Raw genomic sequence first — 27346 nt, 5'->3', positions numbered from 1 at the left:
GTGACATATAACCAGCAGTGCAGTGTCCTACTCGGAAAGGAGTAACAGCAGCCCTCTGTTCCTCCGGAGGGCTGGATGTTTGGGCATGGCTGGTGCAGCTCTGCAGCTCCGTACAATAGCTTTTCATGCCAAGAAGTGCAGGCTGAGGCACCCGGGCAGAAAACTGGTGAGAGAGACGGGAAGAGATGCTCTGCTTCATCCTTTGCTGCCTTGTACTTCAGAGATTTTCTTCGGGGAGAATGAATCTGGCACTAAGCAGGATTAACTTAAATTGTCAAGAAATTTAGGGCCTTTCCAGTCATGCAGAAGAGGTATGGTGGCCCACCTGATGTGATCTTCAGTTGGGGCATCAGGAAAATGGGCTTGTGGCCTCAGTAGTCTTCTGTTGAGCTACTGGGTTTCCATTTCCTCTTCTAAAATTTCCAAATGCTTGTTGGGGACAGCAATTTGGGGACTGTCAAGAGCAGGAAAGGCTCATAGTTTGAATGAGCACTGAAGCCTTGGTAGATGGATACTCTTGCAAGGGAGTTTATGTGTGCCTTCTGTGTTGCGTCCAGGACATGTGCACGGCTGAAGCAACTGCATCTCTGCTCCAAGCGGAGGAAACCTTCTCAGCATGCCTGGCACGGATAGATGCCCTCATCCTCAAACCTCTGCTCCAGGCAGGTAGGTCAAAGACGACTACCTTTTGTCTGTAGCTCTAGCCTTGAGTCACTGACACACCTATGAAGGGATTTACAATTGAAACTCCATGGCTGAGGACTTGCTGGAGGCTGGTTTCTTGGAGTAAGTGGTATGTGAGATGTTTCATTTAAGACAGTGAGCTCTTAAGGATGCCTATGGCCTTTCATTCAAGCCTAGGACTGTGGTTCCTGTTGTTTTTAGAGGTTAATCCAAATTCTAACCAGTATAAGCCTGTACACCCGCTCTGAGGCTTGTTTCCAGCATGGTGCATGGAAATCCAAAATGCATCTTACACATGTGCGACCCCTAAACTGTGCCCATTCTGCCTCCCTGCTCTTGGTCCATGGTCATGCCCATCTTTGAAGGTAAAACTTGTGGGTGCAGGTTCCGAGTTGGCAGTAAATCAGAGCAGCTCCACTGAAACAACAAATCCATATAAATATTCACAAGCCTGTCTGGCCAAAAGCGGTGTGACTGGATTAGGCCTGTAGGGTGGTTCCCTCTCATGTCACCGCCGTTTTGGTCTGGCCTCCAAGGAGACCAGGAACAGCCGTTCGAGCCAGGGGCAGAATATTTTCCTCCAGTGCTCACGTCTGAGCTGGGGCTGAGCCTCACAGGCTGCCCTGACCCACAGGAATGGGAAGGACAAAGCCTCAGCATGGAAAGCCTGTGCCATGACTCACAGGGACACAACCCTAAATAATCATCTCCTTCCTCTCTGCCATTGTTTCCCTGTAAGAATATATGTGCTTTACACTGAAAAATTACACTGGGTATTAAATATAGGCAATGTTTTCCACAAGATTTCTTGGAGTCAGGGCTTTCTGATAGCCTTTTTTCCGCCCCATCTTTTCCTCAAAGAGCCTAGTGACCAGAAAGGAAAGGAGAACTTTAAGCTCTTCCTCCTCCTGAATGATCGATTTCAAGCTCTCTGGAACCTCACAGAAGAAAATTACCGGATACTGAAGCAAAAATGCAGCACCTCTCAGCCATTCTGCACCCAGGACATTTACACTGTCTGGAAAGGAGACCTGTTTCTAAGCCTCTACATCCAGTAAGTACAGAAGTATTTTGGAGTAGTGCAAAGGACTAAATTTATCAGCTGACTGGTAGGTGGGTGCAATTAATTTGTGCATTTAATTTGATCAGTCCTGTCCACGAGTGTTCAGTCATTAGGCCAGGGAAGTGATTGCATTCAGTGCTGAGGATAAATGCTACAGAATACAGCATATGTGCAGATATTTTTTCTTGCAAATATAGTGGGGTTTTTTAGTGCATCTTAAAAATGGAAAGAGGACAGAGGGGTAGAATTTGTGCCTGGGTAATTTATGAGAGCGAAGCATGAGCTGTCATGAGGAACAGAAAAGCGTGCACAAACAGGGTTAAAGGACTCACAGGGATGAGGAGAAGAAGATGTCGCCAGACACTGTTCACATTACGTGTTTCTCCCACATTTTTATGCTTTTGGCAAGGGATATGATAGCAAGTGATGGATATAGCATGATGTGAAAAACATACTGCCCTATTGGCTTTTCTATAATTAATTATATCTGCTCCCCATCTGTCTGCAATGCAAAGTAAAATGTTTACCAAAATCACTGTAGCATGTATAACCTTGTGTTGATGTCCTAGAATGAAAAATGGTTTATGGACACCTGAGATGACACAAAGATCAGATGGTGTTCAATCCTTCATTAATCACATTGGCCACAAGCGTGGCCAAGCCCTTGCCAGATGGGCTTGTACTGTCTGTGCAGGTTGGCACCCACACAGGAATGGGAGATGGGTGCACTGGCTCCTGGACATTGCTCTTCATCTAGTCTTGGTTCTGGTGGGTTTTATGCCTGTAGAGGGAGGAGAAAGGAAAAACTTTTTGTTTTGTTTTTACTTGGACAGCAACATGTTAAAAAGTGACCCACTTTGCCTTTATGTGAATGGAGTTTCGAGCAGTGTGCATTGTTCATTCGGGAACCGATTCAAGGAATTAAAATTGGTTTGCCTTAAAAAGGCATATAAAGGATGAAAACTTGTGCTGAGGTTTCAGATGACACAAAGCAGAAGTTTATCTTAAGATCTGATTTCCCCTCATTTTGAAATTAAAACCTGTTTTTGTTGGGCGTCATGCAAAAAAAGCTGGTTCCTTCCCACCTCTGCTGACTCACTCTGTGCAGTCCTGATCCTACGACGCCTCACGCTTATTGGAGTGACATAGGAGAAAGCAAAGCCCCTGTTCAGGGGCTGGAAAAGCAACAGTAAACACATGTCCCTGAAAGATGTAATAAATGATAATCAGTCTGGATATTATACATGACTTATCTGAAAACACTACTGGAAGAAAGCGTGGTATTTGCGGACAAAATACGGCTCGATCTCCCTCTAGTGTGAGATGAGATACATTGGCGTGGGACACCTTGACTCGAATTTACCATCAGTAATACAGGCCAGTAATACTACAACCAGGAGAAATTCATACATCTGAAGCTGATATCTTAAGCTCAGCCTTTGCAGATTTTCTTTCCAGGACAGTTGCGCAAGATTACTTCTGCTTACGCCAAATGCCAGGATGATTTAAACTTCCTGTAACGATACTAGTGCAAAAGTCAACCAGGCTTTTAGACCAAGGAGCTGGCAAAGGGGAGAAAAGAGGAGTGAGCCCTTGGGAAGGTGGACCTGACATGACATCTTCAAATGAGCTTCTTCCCTCTGTTGCTTAAACCTCGTGGCTAATGTGCATCTCTAACTTGGCTCGTGCTTGTGTGTGTTTGGTTTTTTTTCTTGCCAACAGGTATTTCGTCACCTTTGCAAACTACGTTGTAGTCCACGGCTTCGAACATGCCACGAAGAGCAAAAGGTCAGTGGGTTGAAAAATGTTTATTGAAGGGGCTGATAGGAACCCGGTGATATTGTGTGGGTTAAAACACTTAATGGGAGCGAGCAGCACTGAGCTCTGCACCTTGCAGTGATCTCCATTTCACCGTCCAGCTGCCTCTCCTCTGTTCCATCTTCTGAGACTATGGCAGCAGCTGTTGAAAGGTTTCCTCTACAGATCTCTCTCCATCTTTTTTCTAGCCATGCACAGTTCCTTTTATAGAAGAGAAGGCCTGTAAATTTGGGGGTTCAGGTAAGGGGTGGGACCTGAAAAAGAATTCTGTGGCAATCTGGCAGGAAATTTCCACTGCTTGTCCCAGATGTCGTCAGAGTCTCATGGAAAAAGCGAAAGAAATCATGAGCACTAGGCCTGAGCAGATTCACCGTCACTTTACCAGTCACCCCTTTGGTGTGCAAACCATCATGAAAGTCATGCTATATTCTCTATATCTGTCAGTGTGGTTCCTAATTGCCAAGACCAGTGGCCCAGGGGCAGGATGGATGGAGCTCTTATTTGCCTCTTTGCCTTAGTTCTGTGTGTTTGGTGTACAAATATATTTGCACTACGTTATCTCCTGCTCTTTCAAGTCTTCCTACACCCTTTCTGGGAGTGAGGTAACATATAAAGTTTGGAAGACAGAAGAGTGGCAATTTGCAGAAAAACTAATTAATGAACATTTGTCTTAATTCACCATCTTGTAGTGAAGCCTGGAAGCACCATAAGACAGTGCTGAAACAATTCCTCACAGACTTCACCTCTGAGACCTCCATGTCACTGGCCTTACACACTGTCCTTCACAAACCCATCCGGGATCACGTCGAGCAATATATACTGCTCCTCACCAAGCTGAGTGAAGCTCTCAAAGAGGTAGGAAGCTTTATGTGATGTTACTTGACTGGTTTATGCTAATGTCTTATGCAGAACTTGGTAGCCTTGGGTGGTAGTAACCAGAACCAGTGGAGTGCAGCCCACTTGAAGGTGTCAGTGGCCACTCCATCATAGTACAAGCCACTCTTCATATAGAGAAGCTGCAAATGATCCAGTAACTGGCCCAAGGTTGCACACTTCTGCTGGTGGCAGAGATAATGCTAGATTTGGGAGGCTTTCCTTACAAAGGGGTCGGAGGGTTAACTCTCATTAACCCTTTGGATTCAGAGCTGCTGGGGGTTTTCTGCAGCTGTATCCTAGAGAGTAGATGTCCTGCACAGCCATGCCTGAAGTGTTGCTCAAGCTCTGCCTTCTATTATCAGGGGTCTGAAAAGGACACAGTTACCAGTGCCATCAAGGAATACGTGAAGCTGGAGTCTTTCATCAGCCAAGTCCTGGATGAAGCTTGTTTTACCAAGTCCTTATGGAAATCACTGGGCTACAAATTCACGGTGAGTTATGGATATAGAAAGTGGCCAGATGGGGAGCTCTTTTGGAGACCTTACACTTCTGCTTACACTTGGAGGAAATTTAATATGGATCAAGCATCTGAGGCTTAGTTTGGAAGCCAACAGAGCAGAGCAGTGTTGAGGCCTCGGAGAAACCATATGCACACCGGGTGCTTTAGCAGTTGAGCCCTGTCTCCAGTTCTGCTGTCATTGTCAGCTTGTGCCACGAGTCAGACAGTCTCCGGAATTGTTGGCTTGAGTTGTATGTCCTCTCACAAATCCTGATGTTTCCTGATGCTTTTGGTCCACCGTCTTGACCTCTGTTCCCTCTGCAGGACATGCTCTGCGTACCTGAAAGGAGGCTGCTGGAAGATAGCAAAAATCTTCCCATCTCTGCCAGCACAAATAGATCAGACCGGATTTTGCTCTTTGATGATGTCCTTGTGCTAATTCAGGTGAGTCTGTGAACTTGCAGAGGGATTGGAAGGGCAGCGGAGATAAATGACAGTAAAATTTAGGTTTCTTTCTGCTGAAAACGCAGCAGAGTGTGGCTGTTGGCAAACGTTGCCTCAGATCCATGCATCAGTGGTTTGCACTGGAGAATAAAAGAAAGCCTTATGAAGAAGGAATAGAGGAGCATCTACATAACTTTTTCCCCAGTAAATGTGTACTATCCAACCACCACAGGCACGTTTCTAGTAACCCAAGCCCATGCCTGCATATGATTCTGTTGATTTCTGTCCTTGCTTATTCAAACGGGGTCTGATGAGACAAAGATGTTACACTGTAAGCACTTATGCACAGGACTAAATATGATCTTTCATGGTTGACTCTCCTCGTGGCATGGGAGCAGAAGCTGCAGGTGTTCTTGGGGCTATTTCAGGGATTTGGGGCCTGGGTGTGGGGCAGACAGGGAGTGTCTACAGCCATGGGTAGCTAGATGAATAATATGTGTTCAAAGCTGTTCTGCAGGATGTTAACTAGGTCCAGCTTGGCGTGCTCTGACTGACAGCACCTGTAATCTAGCACGGCTCTCTTCATGTGCACCTCTCTTTGCTTGCTCTTTAGTCATGTGCCAGCCCCTCAGGTGTCCAAACACATGACTGCCTTGTGAGCTGATAGATCTTACGGGCTCTTCCAAACATGAGCCTTTATGATAACACTGGGCAGTCCTACGCAGCTTGCAGGGTCTAGGCCTGAGGAAATAGGGTGGTGATTATCTCATCCAACTTTACATTGTAGATTTCTTAGCGCTGTAGTGATCTCGCTGTGAGCAAGTGCCCCCAGGCTCCCTTTATAGTCAGGGGAGAGAAGCATGCACTCTCTGGGTGTGGTTCATCTGACCTATTTTAGATGCCAAAATTAGAATGAGTTGAATCATGTCCTTGACTCAATTGACTAGGACAAGAGAAGAGGGTAACTAGCTCACACGGACATATCTACATTGTAGACATCTCTATTCAGTCAACGGTTCGCACCCACTATGTCTCATCTGCTGCTATGACTTATTGAGGTTTGTGGAGATACAACTGTGCTGGGACTGAACTGGTCAGCTTGGGCTGTTAGGAGGGAACTGCCGCTGATGGTTCTGGTGCTGGGAAACTGAAACCCCTCCCTTCCCTGTTCTCCTAAATCTGCTAGATACATCAGTGATTAACTCATGGTGGACTCCATAGCACTAGTACCTATCCTTGGTCAACTACATCCTTACAGACAGCACCTCTGTCGCATGGGCGCCTGGACTTTGGACAGGGATGCGAGATGTAATATTAAATGCAGTCCTTACCTAATATTACAACTATTTAAGTTTTTTCTGTTTGGTGTGCTATTGATTAAAGTAGTGACCCCTTCAGTGTTGTACTTGTGGGCTGCTATGTGGCTGTGTCATCTGGAGTCCAGATCCTAGATAGATCATAAGCAAAACTAGGGAGTGCTGCATGCCAGGGATGATTTGGGAGTGTTGCCCTGTGAAGAAAATTCTTGTAGAGGTAAGTGCTGTCCAAGAAGTTCTGTTACTGTTAGTTGTAGCCGTGGCATTACAGACCACCACTTAAGTGATAAACTAAGAACTTTCTTCCTTCTACAGTTCTTCAGTCTCTGAGGTCTGTCATCACAGTGTGGGGTAGATGTGTGCCCCACAAAAGAGGGGATTTACAGTGCTGCCGATCTTGCTCTGCTGTTCAATGAATTGACAGAGCAGGGGAAAAGTGTGATGTTTACGTCAATAACAGGAACATCTTCTCTCTTTTGTTGCAGGGAAACAGCTTTCAGAGTTTTGATCTGAAGCTTGTGTGGGTAGATGAAAGCTGCAGGGAGAAATCAGCTCCAGGACTGTAAGTGAAAAATTTCCACTTGGGGGTAAAAAAAAAATAAAAACGTTCAGGTTGATTGTGAAACTGGGAAAATGATTCAAAACTTTGTCGCCTCTCTTTTCTAACCAGTGGGGTTGGTTCTGGGGGTTGGTAATTGCAGCACCTCTTAGATGCGATCGCAGCAGCTTGGACTTGCGTTGCTTGCCTTTGCTGACATACTGAAATCAATCAATAATAAAATGGTTTTGGCTGCAGACCTAGAGAACAAAGATGAGCTGACACGTTGAGTAACTGTTGAAAAGGAAAAACTGACTGCAAAAGCACCATTAGCTTCTGAAGAGAAACGGGAAGAGCAGGAATGGCTGTTTGACTGAGAAATGTGTTTTTCATAGTGTCTGTAATGCCTTTTGCTTCACAGGTACGGACTCAGCATTGTAACCCCGGAAGAAACGTTCTTTCTCTCTGCCAAAGACCCGCAGATGAAGGTTAGCAGTGGGCAGGGTGTTTCTGTTCCACCCGCAATACCATGTACCAAGCCTTGAAATAGGGGAATGGCATAGAGGGTGTGGCAGCTCTGCAGTGGGGACAAAACATTGACTCCTGTGTGGAAGCTGAAATCTCATTAAGCATCAGGTTTTTAGCTTCCTGATCAGAAGACAGATGAATGGGCTCTGCACCCACTTCAAATGCGGCTGAGGCTTTTCCTCTGTGATTTTTGCCATTTTTTAATTAATTAAAGCAAAGTAACAGGCAGTGTGTTCTGTTGTTGGGTTTGTTTTTTTTCCTCCCCCCCCTTCTGTGAAAACAATACCTCGTTAGATGGCCAGAGGTGTCTTAGACTGTTGATGGTAGGTGAAAAATATCTGGGTCCTAGAATTGATCTGCCCAGGGCAGTAGTGTATGCTGCAGAGCTAGGGACAGTACAGTCCCATCAGCATGGTCCCGTGCCAAGGCCAATTAGTGGTGGTGAGTCAGGCATAAATGTCACGGAAGTATTGTGCACTGGTGCAGTGTACAACTTGCAGGACCCAAGATAACACCTCCTGTGGATGGGCCATAACTCACCAGCCCAGCCAGCTGAATGGCACAAAACTGATGGGAACCCAACGGCTTGTTGCTGCTTCTCCTGAAGTATCTCCTGTTGGGAGCTATTCTGCTTTCTTCACTCCTCTCCCTCTGCCCCCAGGCTGTTTGGCAGTGGAAGCTGAACCAGGCTGTCCGCCAGGCACTGAACGGGAAGCGAGATTTCCCACTGTGGGGCAAGACTGGTGAAGGCACTGAGCCCCCGTCCTGCCGCTTCTTCACCTATGTCTTCAGGCTGGAGGGCAAGTTCAAGAGTGCATCCTACGAGGGCGAGTGGCATTGGGGAAAGCCGCATGGCAAGTAAGGAGATTTTTTTGCCCCTTTCCTAAGCAAGAACATGCAAGGATGGCCCTGGGGTCTTTGTGTAGCACTGCCTGGATCCAGTGGATGCACAGGTGGAGGTATATGTGCCATGGAGTGGCTGTGGACATGAGGTGATCCATCCCACGCTGAGGGTCTGGACCACAGGCTGTGGGATGGTAATCTCCCAGGGTGTGCCAGCCTCTCTGGTTCCTGCCTCACTTGTTTCCAGAGAGAAATCTGCTATTGAGGACAGATTCAGGGGGAAGTTGCGACACATTTGCTGGCTTTCAGGGCTTGGTCAAAGCCTGAGTCCTGACATGTGATCTACTGTATTGTAGATGTCTTGCTAGTGACACTGGTTTATGCAGTAAATTGTAGAAGCTGCCCCTAATAATGTGGTAATGATCACATTGAAGGCGTTGCATTGGCTTATGCCTGTGATTAGGGCTGAGACTGGAACTAATGTTTATTTTAAAGATCTCAGCCTGAGGCACAAAATCTTACCATCACAATGACAAAAAACCACCCAATAAAAAGCCTTTGCTTGCAAGTGAGGGAAAAGTTTTATCCTGTGCTATCAAAGTACATTTTAATATCCAAACAACTATCAAAGGAATTAAAAAAATGAAAAAAGGTAAGTCAATAAATACAAAAGATGCTCAAATGTATTTCTTGGGAACATGTGAACTGTTCACTAAATCAAACTGAAGTTACAAGTGAGCTCTGCCTAAGGGGCATGGTCTGTAAATTAAAGGTTAAATGGTCCCAACCAAAATCTCTTTGACATAGGATAGAGCACAGTCTCTGTTTTTGTGCAGAAACGTTAAATATGATCAACCCCCTCAGACACCGAAGCAGATTGACTTAGAAGTTTTATAATTCCCAAGTTTTACACAGTTTGTTTACAGTTGAAGCAAAAAGGATGTAGAGACTTGGCTTGAAAGAGCCTTAAAATAATGAGAACATTTAAAATCAAAAGCTTAATCCTTGATCTTCTGCAGAAGAGATTGTGCCTTCCCTCAGAATAGCCTTAAATAGGTGTTTGAAGTAGAGCTATGCCTGAAACAGTCTTCTACATCATCTCACCTTCCCCACCACCTGTACTCCTAACAGAGATTGGAAAACCACTGTCTGTAGACACAGAGGAGCAAGCCCCTCTCCTTGCTCTTTGTCTCCTCTTGTCTTAGGGCTGGAGAAATGAGATTAATAAATACCTCTGCTGCTTCAGATTAAGTGACTTGACTAGAGGCATCCCAGTAAATTTGTGGCAGAACTAAGTGACTTCAGGAGCTTTTAATACCTGGGCTTTTAATTGCTTAATTGCTAGGCTTTCCTTCCCACTCCTGAAATTACTCTTCTGTGTGACTTGCTACTAATACAAGCTTACAGAGCAGCAAAGCTGGCCTTAATGGCTTGTCCATCTCTGATGGAGAGGCTGGCATGGCAAAGCACATGAGCAGAAAGCTGCAGCAGTGTGAATCAGGGCTCTCCAGCAAACACATCTGCATTCTTCACTGTCCTGTCCCAGCACTCCTAATGACTTGGTGTGGTGGAAGGAGATGTTCCCACCGAGAAGTAGCTTAAGTCACCCCCATGGCTGGAGCAGGCGTTCTCTGCGGTTTGCTCTCCTTTGCTAGCATTCATACTAGCAAAGCAAAAGGACATGTCTTTTAAATCCACTTAAAATTAATCTGACCACTTCCCTGTAAATATCAGAAAAAAAGCCTGTCTCATGTAGGCGATTAAAGCAACAACCTCAGTGAAAGTCAAACAAATGCGTCATGGCTTTGGTACTGCACCATCTTCTGTTGTCTCTGGTTGGGGAATGTGTAGGGAGCCGGCTGTGTCTGGGATGATGCAAGGATTAAAACGGTGAGTGGGTGTGGGTGGAGTGAGAGACTGGGAGGGAAATGCATTCACAACTGGGCATGGCCGTGCAGTAATCTGACAATCGCATTGACCGTTCCAGTCTCATTTTGCATTGTTAACTCGTGTAATCATTTCTACAACCCCCACACAAAACAGATGGAAAGATATGATCCCTTTAGGCCACTGCTTGTCTCTTTTGTTTTCATAGTGCCCGGCACAATGAAGTTCTGGACCATGTTGTCATTACGTTGTCTGCAGGGATGTGCCATGCTGGAACTTCAGCTGGCTTAATCACATGCTGCACCGCAATTACAAAAGGATCATGTGCATGGTCCTAAATGGATGACCCAGCAACTCTACAAAATGCTTGTGAGATTAGGGAACTTGGAAGAGGATTCTTCCCACTCATTCCGGGGCATGAAAACATTATGGTATTAAATCCTTACAGTGCAAACAGAAGTCCCAGAGGTACCTGGAGTACTTCTATGTCTCTGTCCCCTCAGGAAATGTTTTGATGTTAGCCATTTCTAGGTTGTGCCTTGATACCTTCTGTTGCAACTGTGAATGTTGCTGGTGATCTCCCTTGGGTAATGCTTGCTTTGAATTGCAGAGGGACACTGAAGTGGCGCGATGGACGCAACCATGTTGGAGATTTCAAAGAGGGCTTGGAGCATGGGTAGGTCTTAAAAACCAGGGCGTTTCTTGCTTTCAAAATAAACTAAGAAATGGTTCCTCCCAGAGGTACAGGGACACTGGCTTCTTGTAGAGGGACTCTATTCACCGTTATAGCCCAATTCCTCTGGCCTATTTTAAACACCCGGATTAAGCTTGAGTAGGTTGTAACCTAGAGTGAGCGGGTAGAGAGTGTGGGCAGATGAACCGGTTCATAGAATCATAGAATGGTTTGGGTTGGAAGGGACCTTTAAAGGTCATCTAGTCCAACGCCCCTGCAATGAGCAGGGACATCTTCAACCAGAGCAGGTTGCTCAGGTGCAAACATCTCTTCACCTGAATTAATCTGACCCCAGATCTCTAGATCTAGGTGAATTTATTCATGTGAAATGTCCTGAAAAAGTTATTTTTAGATATCTTTAAAAACCTCTCTTAAATGAGGAGTTTTCAGGGGAAAGAAACCACATTACGAAATTCAAACATTATTTTTCTAAAATTTTTTGAAAATGAAACTTTTAGATTTCTCATTTTTACATGGGTTCCAGAATAGGTTAAGTTTTTAAAGGGAAAATAAGTCTCAAATACTTTGTGTCAGCCTTAAGAAAATATTTTCTTAATTTGGACCAAAGCAATTATTTTGTTAGTCTTACCCAGCCCCTAAACTGGAGAAGGGGTAGAGAGGGTAAAAAACCAGCACCACTGAAAGTAGCTCTGTAGAAACAATGAGAAATTGTGACTGCAGCTTACAAGATGAGCTTTCTTCCTTGGATCAAGTCCATTGACACCTAGAAGCAGTGTCAGAGGTAGAGCTGACCCCCAACCATGTAAATCAGTTTGGGAGCCTGGAAGGTCCTTAATTTTTGAACTTCATCCAGTACAACTGAGTTGCCTTTTGCCACACTGACCTCTGCCATATGCACCTCATAGGTTTGGAATATGCCTTGTCCCACGCCGATCTGAAGACCGGTATGATTGCTATAAGTGCCACTGGTATGAGGGCAAGATGAGAGGCTATGGAATCTGTGAGTAAGTAAAACCCAAAGACGGACTCTGGGGAAAAGGAGAACTCCACGTGTTTAAAGGGTGAAATGTTCCCACCTCACTGGAAGGCTCAGTCATAGTATAAGAACTGGGGTAATTCAGGCACCAGAAGCTTTTGCTTTGGAGACGAACAGTATGGCTTCTTCACAAGCCCTGAGCCTCCTGAGCATTAGAATAGTAGGACTTTCTCTGCAAGCTATGACCATTGTAACGACCTGACATAGCATCCTCTGTGCCTTACAGGTGAGGGTATAATTCTGCATTCATGCTTCTGGTTGCAGAGCAGAGCACGCATGGTGTGCCACCAGCCCTGGACAGACTTGGGGGAGCCTACAGCTCTTTGTTTCTCCCCTGGCCGTGCTCTCTGAACTAAATCTTGTATAGAGTAGGTTCCTTAATGACGGACAGTATTGCTGGTCTGAGAGTCATAACTGTTATCCCGAACTGCTAAAGGGGGCTGGTTCCCCCGGTTGGCTTTTCTTGCTTACTGAAATTCTGAGTTTAAACCCAGAGCTTAACTTAAGAAATGGAGTCCAAGGTTTTCTTTTTTATTCATCAAAATGCTTCTGGAAGTAGTCATTTGCACACCTGCGTCTCAGCGCTTCTGGGAATTTGGATGGAGCCCAGCCTGTCAAGCACTGTACTGTGGGCACATAGTGGTGTCCCAGCCTTACCCACCATCTACCTTCTGTTTAGAAGGCCAGAACGGGCAGCAGAGGTCTGCTCCACAGGCTGTAGGTATAAACCAGTTTCATTTGCAGCCTATGGGGTTAAGTGAACAGGGCCAGCTGCTTTGTTTATGTAGCAGTGAGCGCAACAGCATCCTGCTCTTTGCTTGGGTCACACGTGGCTTGTAGCCAAATGGGTTGGCCAATGTGAAGACTGGTCTGCCCATTGTTACTGCACATACTTCCCCCTGCTTCCACTGGGCCAGCCGTGGCAGAGGAAAGTACACAGCCCAGCTTTCCAGCTGCTTCCTAAGGGATAGGCCATCTTCCTTCCTACAATCTGCCTGTTGTGCTCCTTATTTATGAATCAGAGTACAGGACATGCAGAAATCTTTAGGGAACTTGGAGCCAGCTGAGCAGTGCTGAGCTAGTGTCTCTGGTGTCAAATGTGAGGGCATGTCGATAATTATAGATGGTGGGTCTGCTTTCTCTGTTGTAGCAGTGAAGATCTGCTGGCCAGCATGGACAGACCTAAGGGGAACTCTTCTCAGGGGAATGAGCTCAGGAGAAGGGGTGGTGGTGAGTGTAGAAAGGTGAAGGCAGATCTGGCTTCCTGCTTGACCTTATCTGCTCCCACTCTGGATTAACCAGTGGTCACTGCAACCTGGCTGGTGAGAGGTCAAGGGCTGACCGGCCTCTCCCAGGACAATTGCAAGCCTCAGTGTTGTGTCCTTTGATAACATCGAAAGCTAAATGTGGAGTGACTAGCCTGGGTGATGCATACTCCTAATAGTGAACAACTACAGGCTCTAGACCTATTAGTCTAACGTTTGGAATATGTAGCAGGTAGATGAGCCTTATCTACTCACTTTCCTGGCTTCCTACTCCAGTAGTAGCTGCCAAACAGACACAGTCTTAAATTCTGTCTGTCTCTCTCCCTGCAGGTATGGGAATGATATGGTATACAAAGGTTACTTTAAAGACAACGTGCGTCAAGGTTTTGGGATACTGGAGAACCTCTCAGCTGAGCATCCATTTAAATACACAGGACAGTGGGAAAATGACAAGAAGAATGGATATGGAGTCTGGGAAGACAAAGATAGGTAAAGGTGGTATAGATCAGACCCGGCTTTAAGTATCTGACAGTTTTGTCCCTGTATTGGCAGGGGTAAAGCTTCATGTTTTGATGGGGGCACTTGGGGATGAAGGGAGGATGTGTTCAACGTCTGCTATAAGGCTTGAACTCCTTGGGAAGCATTATATGAATTGAGTTTGTACAGTACATCTGGCACTTGTGCTGCATAGAGCATTATATCAGGTAAAACTAGCCTGAGTGATACATCAAATTGAGTAAGATCTAATATAATGGGAAATAAACATAATTTGTTTTCTGTTGCATTTCAGAGGGGAGAGGTACATAGGGACATGGCTCGATGACCACAAACACGGACAAGGCATTGTAGTAACCCAGTCGGGTGTCTGCTATCAAAGAACATTTCATGCGGATAAAATGGTGGTGAGTACCCATTTTCAGTAGACTCTCTAGATTTGGTGGGATGTGGAATTCTCCATCAAGGGCAAGATTAAGCTTTCACCTCATAATTAATCTTTGAGGGAAAATGAAAAGCAAGATAACTTAAGGATTGATATTTTACCACCATAAAATTTTTGAAGAACAAGGCCTCGATGAAATCTTGTTTCTTATCACCTTCCTGAGGTGCAGGTAGGAACTAGTGGTGAGACTGTCACTTCTCCTTGCTCATGCGAAGACATGTTATAGGTCTGGGTGTTCAACTGACTATCAGGTCAGAATTTTAGACCAGAACTCATATGTGAAGTGCTGTGCAGTTATATATAATACTACATCTATCTTTGAGATCTGTAAGTCTTTACCTTTCCAGTGTTAGCTTACCTATGACAAGTTGGCTGTCCAGTTCGTTGAAAGATTAGATGTTGGTGGGGAAAGCAAAAGGGATTGGCATTGCTAGGACTGGCTTGGAAATAAAAGCATTTCTTCTCATGAAAAATACGCACTTAAAAAAACAAACAACCCCTTCCCCACTCACCAAATTAGGACAAAATGTTTAGCATGGAAACTTTGTCGGAAGGGCTTTCCATAAAAACTCCACCTGCGAGGAACCAAAATAAAGCTGTCTTTTGGTCTGCCAGCTGCCAGAGGCTCCTTTAACTTCACAAGGCTTCCGGGTGGGGAGCAGTCACTTCAGTTTTCCTAGTGGAAAATTGGTATGGCCAAGAAGCTTCCCTTGGAAACCTTTTATTTTTGCCAGAAAAGGCGCTTTCCATCAAGAAAACCATTCCAGTGGAAAATGTGTTACAGCTCTAAAAGTTACCACATTTTCGGGCTGGTATGAGTACTATAAACCTTCAGTCCCAAACCATGGGCTAAGGCCCCAAAAGAAGAAGCTTCCCCCATTTGTGTAAATTATTCTGTGTCTTTTCTGCATCTTGGTGCTCCTCCCTAAAATGTGTGCTACTGTAGGCAGCTGTGGGAGTGGGAGGTCATTTTATGAATGACTAGGAGCAGCTCATTAAAGCCCTGTTGAGTGGACAGCAAGGGACAAAGGTAGTTCTACATAGCAGCTGCCTTCATCTTTCCTCTTAATCATCTTGCAATGAATGACACAATTGGCTACAGTCACCTAAAGGTCATAGGATTGGGAGGAGCACGAGTTTGACTTGTATGGCAATTCTTGGTGACTGTTCTTAGAACAAGAATCTGCCTTTTGTTCCTTGTTCTAGGAACATGAATGTAACCACTGTTGTTTAAAGCCTCCTGATTACCCAGAACTTCTCTTCTGTGCAGTGATGCCTAATGGGTTCTCTCTAGAGCACCTCCTTGCTTTTCTCTTGAGCATTGCGATGATATGTTGGGCTTTCAGAAAGGTTGTTAGAATCTGCAGTCCATAAGTAGTCCAAGTCAGTGGCTGTGTCTAGATGAACTCGAGTAGGTAGAAAGTTAATGTCATGAATTCACTAATTCTGCTTTCAAATGAAGGGTTCTGGGATTCTGCTCTTGGAAGATGACTCTGTCTATGAAGGGAACTTCACAGAAGATCTAACGTTTGTTGGAAAGGTGAGCACTTCCTTCATCTCAGCCTTTCTGTAAAGTTGCTTGCTTTCCATAAGGGCCAATGGATTAATCTTCAAAGTTCATAACCTCCTGCTCCACTTCCCCCAGTTTCCCAGAAAATAAGATTTTCCTGTTTGGTTTTGTTTTTGGTTTTTTGGGTTTTTTTTTTGTTTTCCTGTTATCAGTCTCATCCGCAGAAGGAAGGCTGCCGCTGAAAGACTTCAAGTAGCTGGGCGTTTTGAGCATTGTTTTGGTTTTTACTGTTTGGGTTTTGAATTTTTTTGTTTGTGGGACATTTTTGGCTGTGCTTCACAGTTGGGATGCTTTTGTATTCTTAGAACAAATGTTTTAGCCTTTGTAGTGGTTGGGAGCACAGGAAAAGATGAGTAAACCAAACGGAGCTGCAGTACCAGCACTACGTGCCCGTAACCGAGATGTCAGCATAGCTGAGGGATCTTGGAAGCTTAATTTTGCTGGACACTGCACTGACCTGTTCAACATTTTGCAGTTGATCATTTGACAGAAATATCTGGTCAAAATGTTCATAAAGTGTCCTGTTGCAGGGAAAACTAGTCCTCCAGCTTGTTACAGAAACCTATAACAAGTCTGACAGGAAGCGGGTGGTTGTATCAGACAGAGCGGATGTCAAAATAGGCACTTGGTAACGATTGCAAACAAGCCCTGTCATTTACTGACTTGTCATGGCAGGAAGAGTTTGTCATAATCTTTTTCAGCCAGAAGGCTGGGGGTAGATTCGGCAGAGACTGACTGTAGTCCTTAGATACAGCTTCCTCCAAAATTAATGTCTAATTTGAGTGGTTAGTCTAGAAAAATCTGTTCTTTATGTAAAGATGGAGTGCATCCTGCTATTAGCAATGACGATTTCAGGCTTGTATTCAAAGCCAGATTAGTTACGATATTGTTTGGCTTTGGATTTGATTTAATTAAAACTTCTAAGTTTGAGTCAAGCTACTGCATGTCTTCTGTATTTGCCTCAGAGAATTTAAGGTTTTTCTTGGTAGCAGCATACACTTTGAAAGTGTTTATGGTGAATATCATATGATTCCTCCTACCTGTGAGGCCAAACTGGCTTGTGGTTTTAGCAAGCAGAGGAAAAACAGAGGAGAGATTGAAGTTTCGTGTGTTCACTCTAGGTTAGAAAGAACTATTGTCAAATTTAAGCCAGAAAATTTTATAACTCAAAAGAGATATTGGGTATTTGCAAAGCATAATGTAAATGCTTTACTCTGCAATTGTGGCAGTCTTTCCCCTCCGGAATACTATGTGTGTCATCCAACAGCAAGGGCATGTTTTCTCCAGTGACTGCCACCTTAGTGACACCATTGCTTTGGATGCTGGAAATGTGCACCTCCGTGCTGGAAGGTGTTCTTAGTCACCACTTCAGCAGCTGGCTCTGTTGAAAAGAGAATGTGAGATCTCGGTCCAGCTTGTTTCCTCTCACTAATGAGATCTTGGCTGAATAACCCTTTATTTCTCTGTTGCAGGGAAAGCTGTCCTTTGCCAATGGCTTCATTCTGGAGGGAACCTTTACTAACAAATTGGGCCAAGGCCTTCAGACGCATGGCATCCTGAACACGTCGAACGAGCAGCTGGATGACAGGATAACCAAAGCGTGAGCAACAACAGTTGACTTCTCGGGTTGTGGCTTTGTGTTTTGACTCTACCTGGAGGAGTACTGGATCAATCCCTATAGGGATCAAGGCAGTCCTTGCCTGAAAGAGTTGATCTAAAAACTGGTTTACGTGCAAGGAGATAAGAAGGAAAGGAGAGCACGGTTTGTCATTTAATCTAACGTCACATAGGAAACAGAAAACAGATGTTCTACTCCCATCCTGCCAGCATCCACCCTGAGATACTTCCATCCTCGGACTGGAGACGAATTTTGGAGACTTAACATTTTCTGTGATTTTTGCCTTTGTGTGTGGACACATGCATTTCTGTGTGTACACACAGAGGCAGATACACAGTCAGGTTTGAAGCTATACAGGCAAAGCTAGAATGCATCACTTGCTCCTTTCCTGTCCCTCTGCGCTACTACGTCAATATTTCCAGCTGATATTGTAGAGATAGGAAAGCTACCAAAACCCAAGGAATGAAGCACAGCACATGAAGCTCTGAAGAGCTTGGATCGGGTAGTGATCTATGAGGAAGGCTGTGGAGCCTGGGTCAAAGCTTTGCAGGGTGCTGATGCTGCTTCGGCGGGCGATGATGTGAACGCAGGGCAGGAGTAACTGAGCTGAAGCTGTCCGGCCCCATCCTTTGGCACAGACTCTTATCCTCAGGGCTGAACCCTGCGAAGAGATGCTCTGGTTGCCAGGCTGCAGGCGCTGGGTTCGGCCAGTTTAACCCAAGTGAGGAAGTCCCAGCGGGAAAGACAGCTGCCTGTCCTCTGAGGGGAACTCCTCTTGCAAAATCCTGTTCAATCTCCTCCTCTTTCCTCTTGAAAACACTTCCAGTCCATCAGAGTATCTATGTCGCAGGAACAGCTCCTGTTTCCTGTGTTTTTCAGGCAGCCATAGTTACCGGTGGTGGTCGCTCAGCTGTCTTCTTGCTATCAATGTTTTCTACAGGCTTTCAGTTGAAATAAATAATCTATATTTAGAAATATCCACAAGTGGAGCAGAAAGCCTGTGATCAATTCACCAGCAATGATTCAGATTATTTATGTTCCATGCACCAGGAATTTTTCTTCACCCAAAGTACCTCATTGTCAGGACAATAGACTTAAGTTGCTTTTTGCTGAATTACTGGTTAGGCACTGCCATTTTTCTCTGCTCCCACAGTTCTTGTGTTAATATCTGATTCTGGAGAACCTTTCACATTTGAAGGTGAAGTCAGAAATAATTGAGGCAGGACACAAAACAGCCTAATGCCTTGCTATATTTTGCAGTCAGCTGGGCCTCGAGGAGTTCCCAGTAGAGAAGAGATGGAAGGGAATCTATGACCAGTTCCTGGAGTTCATCCATTCCGGCTGCAAAGAAGAAACAGAAGAGTCTTTCACAGGGTTCCACATACAAACGAGCAAGGAGCTGCGGAAATCTCAGGAGTACCTCTTCTGCCAAAGGTATGTGTATCACATGCCCTCATTGCAACAGAGGAGCCCGTTTGTGTAGAGGGGATAGTGGTTTACTTAGGGTCTGCCATGTGTTGAAGTTACGAACCCAAACATTATCCAGTAGTTCAGGCTCGTGAGACAGGAGGATGAATTTTAAGCTTGAATTTAAGGTTGTGATATTGAGACTGATTTTTATAAGTAAAAGTTTGGATGGGATACATTTGATTAAATGTAAGCATCTGCATGTGACCCAGTCATCACCCCTCTTGTATTTGAGGGAGACCTAGCTGACATCATCACTGGATGCAGAGCAAACTCATCTCTCCTCAAGAAAACATCTAAAACAGATCAGACAAGCCTGTGCAGGATGCAACCCGGGCTGGTTGTAAGGGGAGCCGGAAGCGGTGAATTTAGATAATTGTAGGTATTGTAAGCCAGTGGAGCAATTCCATTGAAAAGGGTAGAGAAAATTTCATTTGTTCTAATAGTCTCATTGCCCCCTTGGTATCTGCCTGCAATACCAGTTGGGATTCATCCCAGGGCTTCACTGTGTAGTTTTCCTTCCTCACCTCTTATTTTTCAGGGGGACTGAGGATATATCCTGGAAGATAGAAGATATTCTTGAAGAGCTTGTCCAGCACCAGGAGCTGGAGTCACTACAGAGTTATTTAGGGAAGGTAAAGTTTAAAACCATAATGATCCACATCTGTCCACCAGACACAGACACAGGTTGCAGCAGCTTTCTGGTGCTTCCTGTTAGCACATATGACATTGCTAGTGAAGAGGAGGGTTATCTTCATGCTTTTTGGACAGCCATTCTGTGTACAGCTATACAGGCCAGGAAGTGACAATAGAGATTCACTCTTGGTTCTCAAACTGTGTCTGGGAATAACCAGCTGCTGGAAATGATTAATTAACTCCCATGCACTCTCAGTCATTGTTTTTCACTCACCCAGCCCTTCCCTGAAGCACCCTTTGCCCTCTCCTGACTATCACAGCAAATCTCATCAGAAGAGCAATCTTACTCAGCGTATTTCTGCCCGATAATGGGAGGCGAATGGGCTTGTGGCAGCAAAAATAGACCAAAATTACAGTTGATTACCTCCAGGCTTGTTCTCCTTTGCTGACAAGAGAAGACTGAGTGGCCTTTCAGTGTTATCCTCTACTGATGGCAAGGGTTGACATGTAAAATTTAATTTTCGTCTATCATGCAGGCATTGAAGTCTTCCCTGCACCCACTGGGAAAGCTGCTGAAAGCCTTGACGATAGCTTTTCAGGCAACGTATTCTGGGATTGGGGCCAACCGACACTTGCTGACTATGGCACAAGAGGAAGTCAAGTACTATGCAAAGAAAATATGGGAGTTTTACCAGTAAGTAAAGCATGCTGAGTCCTTCCAATGGGTATGACCATAGAGCAGTTGTGGAGTAGACCTTTGGGATCATTTTTTCAGGTGACAGGGCTGCTTTATTTCACAGCATATTTCTTGGGAGAGTTGCTTCAGAATGGTGCTAGATAAAGAGTTATTTACAATACCTAAGGTCATATGGATCTAGGAAATGTTTATTATGCTCATGGCTTGGTACATGACCCAGGGGCTTTAACGTGACTAAATCTCGCTGACTTATGGCAGCTCAATGAGCTGTTGCCCATAAGAGACTTCATTTAGACAAGCACAAATATGACCAAGAAACCCCACTAAGTAACAAGGACAGCAAAGTATATCCGAGCGCACAACAGTGGTGTTTGACATCTATGTTTGAATGAAAAGTAGCTTAATGTGCCTCAACTCAACAGGAGTTGAGGTGTACATGTGGTGTGTGTTGTTGAGGCTTGGCTGATGTGGGCAGTGACTATAAAATGAGGTTGTTCAGTTGTGTGGTTGTGCCCATGGGTAACTAAGGACTGGATCAAAGGCATGATTGAGGTACTGTTGCTGTTTGAATATCTTTTAGGAGAAGACACAAGAAATTGCACAGTAGGCAGAGGTGGGGAGCTCTGCCTCTAGCTGCCCTCAGGGTGGTATTGCCTTTAAACTAAGAGGTTGGTTAAAAGCTCTGTTGTTACCAGTGTAGCCTTGTGTGCTTGAGGAAGGCTGCCAGCTCTGTGATGACGGGTTGTCTGTCCCACAGCAGTCTGAGAACAGCAGCATAGCTGATGGGAACAATTCAGATTTGAGTCAGTTCATCTGAACTGTGTTCACAAACAGTGCAACAGGGCTGACAACCTGAGCATTGGTTCATTGGTTCACCTTCATGTGAAGGTGCTTCTGAGCTCAGTGCATACCTTGGAAAGCTTGCTTCATGTCTCAAGACCTTTCAGATGCAGTATGATGAGGGAGACTCACCTTGCTTTCCTGTGCCCCTGGCTCAGTTTCTTAGGCTGATACTTCTATACCAAAAAAAGGCAACCTCTCCCTAATCCCCATTTTAAGATTATGAAGTTTTTGGCTTGGAAATAGCAAGACAAACCCAAGCTACTTTTCCAGAGTATGAACATCCTCTAATGTTCATAGATGGATTAGAGAAATGGTTGGTATGACAGGTCCTGAAACCCCATGTCCCTTGAATGGGAATACCAGGAGATGGTGCTCAATGCAGACCACAGGATCTCCAGGGTGACCACCCTACTCTTCAGAAGCTATGGAGATTTTTGAAGCACTTGTCCATTGTTGGTGATGAAGAAAGCGCTCAAATAGTGAAACAACACTGCAAGGATTACAGAAAGCTTTACTGATACCCCACTTGATGCTGGGACAGCTGAGCTCCTCACTTGTGAATAACAAATTACCCTTAAAAAAAGGAGAGAAAAAGCTTGTTTCTGCTCCTCTTCTAGGGGTTTGCTCCATCTGGCACTGGAACAGAAAGGCCAACTGCCTGCAAAGTGTGTGGATGAAGATACAAGGTATGTGTCACCACTGGCTGTTTAATTTCAAGCTGCTTGGACGTATGGGGTGTCTTCTAAAATGTGTTAAGTGCTGAACTGATTGTATTTGTCCATTTGAGTCAGGTTTAGTGCCCACACTTCTCTCTGAGTGCAAAGCTTTCAGCAGTTCTGCTTGGAGCATGACAGCAACTTCTTCTAACCTTGTTCTGTAGCAGAATAGAGCGGTGAGTTGGAGGTGTGTGTGGTACACAGCCTTGCAAGATTACCCACACCAGCTATTGTGCATGGTTGTGTGTGAGATAGCAGTCCCAGTACCACCATGTGCTTCACATGAGTCACAAGAACTTGTTCATCAAGGGGATGGTGACTTCCATACCAGCACTGAAAGAAAGGCAGGCCTGGAAATAGGGAGTACCATGTGGGAATTGTGGCAGAGGAGGTAGAAGACATGATGTTCCTAGAGTAAGAAGTAGGAATAATTGTGGGAGACCCAGGTTTAGGGTTTTTGGGGGTGGGAAGAAGCATCACAGAATCACACGGAACCACAGAATCATTAAGGTTGGAAAAGACCTTTAAGATCATCAAGTCCAACCATCAACCCAACACCACCAAGTCCACTAAACCACCTTTGTTCAGCTGTCCCCATTTGGTCTGGCTTTCTCTTTGCTATAATCTGCAGCCACCCCCACGTGGGCTGAATGAAGCCAAGAGGTTGGTGGAGCGCTAAGGAGCGGGAAAGGGGCTTTATCTGAATTTATTTGGTCTTTGTTCCTGAAGAAATAACAGGTGCTCTATTGAAACAGCTCAGAAAGAATGGCTGCAGATAGGTCTCTGGTGCTCCAGGTTTCTCCCAGTGAATAAGGACATCTTGTGGAGAAACAGTACCCTGTCCTGTCCTACAGCAAAAGATGCACTTGCATCTTCAGCTTGTGGACACACACATGAGGGTGTTATATAGGTCACTGCTGTCCAGCTGTGATATTGAACTCAAAGGTGGAGGAAGGAGGGGAGAACAAGGAGAACACCATGCAGTCTCAAAGCCGCCTCTTCCATCGTGTGCTGTGTGGCTTTTGGTCATATCAAGGTTAGAGGTCTCACTGTAGGACTCTGCTTTTCTCTGCCATAGTGACCAGAAGGCATGCAGTATGGTCCTGCCGTTGATCTTGCCCTGCTTCTACCCTGAGCTTTTCATGCTCTACATGCTCTATCATGAAAGAGAAGATGACCTCTACTGCCAAGGGATCGTGGACCTAAGTCTATTTCCTGACATCAAGCTGCTAGAGTTTCTGGATGTGCAGAAGTAAGTGAAATCTTTTCATCCCAGGACACAACCCCATGATACCAGCTGGGAAGGTAGCAGCCAGGGAAAGCTCTGATGGTGCAGGAGGAAAGGACATATAGCCTGTTCCTGGGGCCATCATTGGCTGTAGCACTGAAGTTTTTCCTAGGCTGCCAGAGGAAGTCCAGTCGTGGAGTGCCTCCAATACTGTTTGGAAGAACAACACTGACTAGTGGAAAGCTGCTATTACACTACACTACGCTAATTTTCATTTTTGTGTAGCAAAAATCTTCTTTTCTAGCTTACCAAACCAATGGTTTTCTCCAACCCAGGACCAACCAGACAGTTTATAAATGTGTCTTAGAAAGGGCTACAGTCCATCCAATGGTATCTGCTGTAACAATGCAGGCATACAGTCTCAAGACAGGGGAAATTCTGCAAAGCCAGATGTCTCCTTCAACCATTCCTGCAGTTAGATCCATCTTTGGAAGTAATATGTGAGGACCAGTGACTCGGACTCAAGAGATATGCAAGCCTTTCTAACAGAGCATCATCTGCAGCTCAAGGACTTAAGCAGGGTAGCAGGAGATCCAGAGTCTCAATTTAGCAATTTAATTCAGTCTACACTCAGTGAGAGGAAATTAATTTGAAAGCACCAAACTTCTCCACTGATTATTACAGAAGCATCAGTGAGTAAAATGAACCCTACACTCATGTTAATAAGTCTAAGTTATTAATTATTCCTGTAGCAGTGTAACGAGAGGAGCAAACTCAGCCTCATGCACCTACAAGACTTTAGCATCACCCTGAACGAGGAGATAAAAAGTCAAAACTGACTTAGGGTGGAGTTAAGACATGGACATCTGCTTTCTAAATCTCTCTGTAATCTCCTTTCAGACACCTCTGGCCTCTGAAAGATCTCACCCTGACAACCAACCAGGTAAGAAATAAGGCTAGGAGCTAGTTTTGGTGTGTTAGGGAGATGGTATTGGGGCCTTATGCTGGTGCTGGCTAATGATGGAGCTTCACCTAAGTGACCGCAGGGCAGCCTGCGCTCGGAAATCAGAGCTACGCGACACGTGTTGATTAGTTATGATCTGTAGCTACCGCACAGGAATTCCCATGGCTGGGAACGTGAGCTCTGCATAGGATGGCTTTGTAGTGCTCTGCTCGGTGGCCTTTCAAAGACATCTGGCTTCAGAGCAGCACCGTTAGACGTCTAAACACGTTCAGTTGTGCTGTCCGCAACAGCTTTATTTTACCCTCCTTTCTGGGCAGCAAACATGCTTATTTTGGGTCCAGCGCTGAGGAGCCATGTGGTGGCTCTCGGAGGGAAGCTCTTACAGAGGTACGACTCTTTGTCTCCCTTGCAGAGGCGATCCCTCATCAAAGACAAGTGCTTCCTGTCCGCCACGGAGTGTCTGCAGAAGCTGATGTAAGTCACTGTCCATAACTTCCGACTGACAACCAGGGATTTTCTGTTTTCTGGGAAATGTCATAAATTTACACCTGTTTACAAAAGCATTTCTGGGTCAGCCTGCAAGATTATTTAAATAAAAGTAGTTTGTGATATTATTTCTGCTTAAAAGAAAAAGTAACTTCTATGGAGTTATTTCCCCCTCCCCCCCCAAATATCGATATCAATCCTATTTAAATGCAAACCTCTCCTGGCTAATATCTCCCCTTAATTTTGCAGAGATATTCCTACAAAAAATCTGACTTTGCTGTGCACACTGACATGGGTGAACTCCATTTCATCAAACCGGGCCTGGCTGTGACTGCCTGGTCATGACAGAGCCCATTGCTCTGGAGACATGGAGCTCATGAGGGTTACCCATCCAGTGTGGCACCCCAAGATGTTAATGTAGCAAAGCAGAACTCAATTTAAGAAGCTCAGCTTGATTTATTGAGTTGAAGTCCAGCCTAGGGTGGACACCCTAGGACACCCTATTACTGATACAATGCAGTAATGAGTGGAAAGGAAGTTAAAGGGGAGAAAAGAAGTGTTGAGAGATCCGTCAGACAGGAACTCTCAAGTCCCTAAATACTCTAGCCCTGGGGAGAGCCTCCCTATGAAAGCCAACATGACTTCTCTTCTGGGGAAGGCAGCACAGGCTTTGTGTACCTTTGCAGGACGTTATGGGCAGAGAAAACAACATTATAGATGTGATAACCGTATTAGTCCCTTGATAGAACTGCCCAAAGTGTTTCGTCCCATGCTCTTCAGCTTTTATTTGAGGGACTGTGACTCAGGTTAGTCCTGTCTATAATGAAAGACTGACACTAGGGTGAGCAGGTCGTACTGAGGACTTGGGAAGACTCAAGGTCCACCTGGATGATGTTACACACTGGTGATGGCATCCTCCTGGCACAACCTTTTTGACTTCTTTTTGGTGCAGCCATTTGAGATGATCGATGGACTTTTTTTTTTTTTTTTTGGTAGTGTGAGAGCCTGCTCTGATTTTTTTTTTAGTTTTGCTGCTTTATCTCTTTAGCTGTGTAGTGGAAGCACCTTTGACATGGCTGTTTTCATACTGACAGCACCACGGTGGATCCCCGTGAAAAGCTGGTGATCCTCCAGAAGACATACGAGGAGATAGAGCGCACAGTGTCCCGGGTGGTAGAGAAGGACTACAAGCTCCCCATGGATGACCTTTTGCCCCTACTGATGTATGTTGTATCCCGAGCAAAGTAAGTGGAATGTTTTAATTTCCCAGTCCCGTTGTTGTGTGATGCCTCAATCAGAGAATGGACAGCCATGTTTCCAGGCCAAATAATTTAAATGAAAACCTGGGGTTTGTGTTTTAACGTGCTTTTTCCTGAGCTGTATTGGGGTTGTGTGTGCTGTCTGCCAGCTGTGGTGTGATGGTGTTGGCCATTATATAAAGTGGCTAAGGAATTCCTGAGTGTCCATCTCTTATCCAAGAGGGTAATTCAGGGTTGTCATGGGAAACGCGGTCTTACCTGCATCTCGGATTACAGCAGAAAATAGGAACATGAAGCCTTTGAAGGCCAGATGCTGATGCCTTCAAGGTATCATCTATATACTGTACGTCTTCTATTTTCCGTTCTCAGTGGGGCACTCTGATTCCGTTTGGAGTCTCGGAAAGTCTTGAACACTAACTGCCTAGCAGTCAGACCTTTCCTGTGTAGGAATGACGTAAATGTAACACATTTCTGCCAAAGAGGCTCTGTCTGTGCTGCTTTCACTGTAACTGCAGGAACCTGCTTGCATCCAGTAGAATAAAACTCTACTTTTTTTCCCTTTTGAGTCAAAATCCTTGACTGACTTCCTGGATATGCTTGGTCTCCGAAAAACGGTGAAATGTTTAAACTTGGGACCATGAAATCCAGAAGCTTTTTTTTTTTTCCCCGCAGTCATGTTGGATGATACGGGTTGGTTTGCTAGGCAGCTTTCTTGACTGTAGAGGAGAGATGAGTGGAGTAAGAGAGACTGTGAAAAATAGAGGAGCTGAAATCTTCTTATAATTGAGCATCTTTGCTGAGATCCAGTCATGCCAGATACCTCAAGGACTCAGCCTCCAGAAGATCAAGTTGATGCACAAGGAATCAGCAGTGGACTTCCACATCTGTACCTCCTTCTCTCCATAATCTGATTTCAAACATACGCCCACAAACACCAGTACCTAGAGATTTGTTCTAGTTGTGACTTTCCCTCCCCCCCCCCCTTAGAATACAGCACCTGGGAGCCGAAATCCATCTGATCAGAGACTTGATGGACCCCACCAATCAAGGAGGACTGTACGACTTTCTGTTAACAGCACTGGAGGTGAGGAAATGTTTTTAACAGTGGCAGTTGCAAGGTGCCTTTCTTGAACAGTAGAGATACTGATGTGCTCATTTAATTTTAGAGGGCTATTTATATGCCTAGCACAGGAGGTTATTTTCCTTCTAGTCCAGAGAATATGTTTATTGTTCATTTATAATGTGCAGATTTAATCCTGCCTTTGGGGGCAGTACAGCTTCACCTTTTATGCAAGAGACCAGATTTTGGCCTGAAGTTCCCAAACTTCTTCTTAATGAGTTGCTCTGTTCCTTGCCCAGTCATGCTACGAACACATACAGAGGATGAGACTCCACCAAAGAGAGAACTGCCACGCGACTCACAGCCCCTGA

The 27346-nt window shown here is 45.0% G+C and overlaps 1 protein-coding gene across 1 annotated transcript; it reads left to right on the top strand.

The window, feature by feature from the left end:
- Positions 1-85: 85 nt before the first annotated feature.
- ALS2CL (ALS2 C-terminal like) lies at positions 86-27346 on the top strand (the record flags this gene model as incomplete). Its single annotated transcript, XM_081996531.1, has 26 exons — positions 86-166; positions 558-666; positions 1546-1738; positions 3470-3535; positions 4255-4420; positions 4804-4932; positions 5265-5384; positions 7186-7262; positions 7660-7726; positions 8428-8624; positions 11107-11172; positions 12096-12194; positions 13822-13980; positions 14282-14393; positions 15894-15971; positions 17474-17601; positions 18880-19053; positions 19628-19721; positions 20259-20416; positions 21880-21948; positions 23057-23230; positions 24107-24149; positions 24583-24644; positions 25751-25900; positions 26903-26999; positions 27275-27346. 26 exons carry the CDS (start codon positions 86-88, stop codon positions 27344-27346), a joined length of 2940 nt encoding a protein of 979 aa, XP_081852657.1.

The sequence above is a fragment of the Phaethon aethereus genome (assembly GCF_964289735.1).
Source record: "Phaethon aethereus genome assembly, chromosome: 2".
Taxonomy (NCBI): domain Eukaryota; kingdom Metazoa; phylum Chordata; class Aves; order Phaethontiformes; family Phaethontidae; genus Phaethon; species Phaethon aethereus.
Note: the sequence above shows the minus strand (reverse complement) of the source record. Positions and strands in the feature narration are given on the sequence as shown.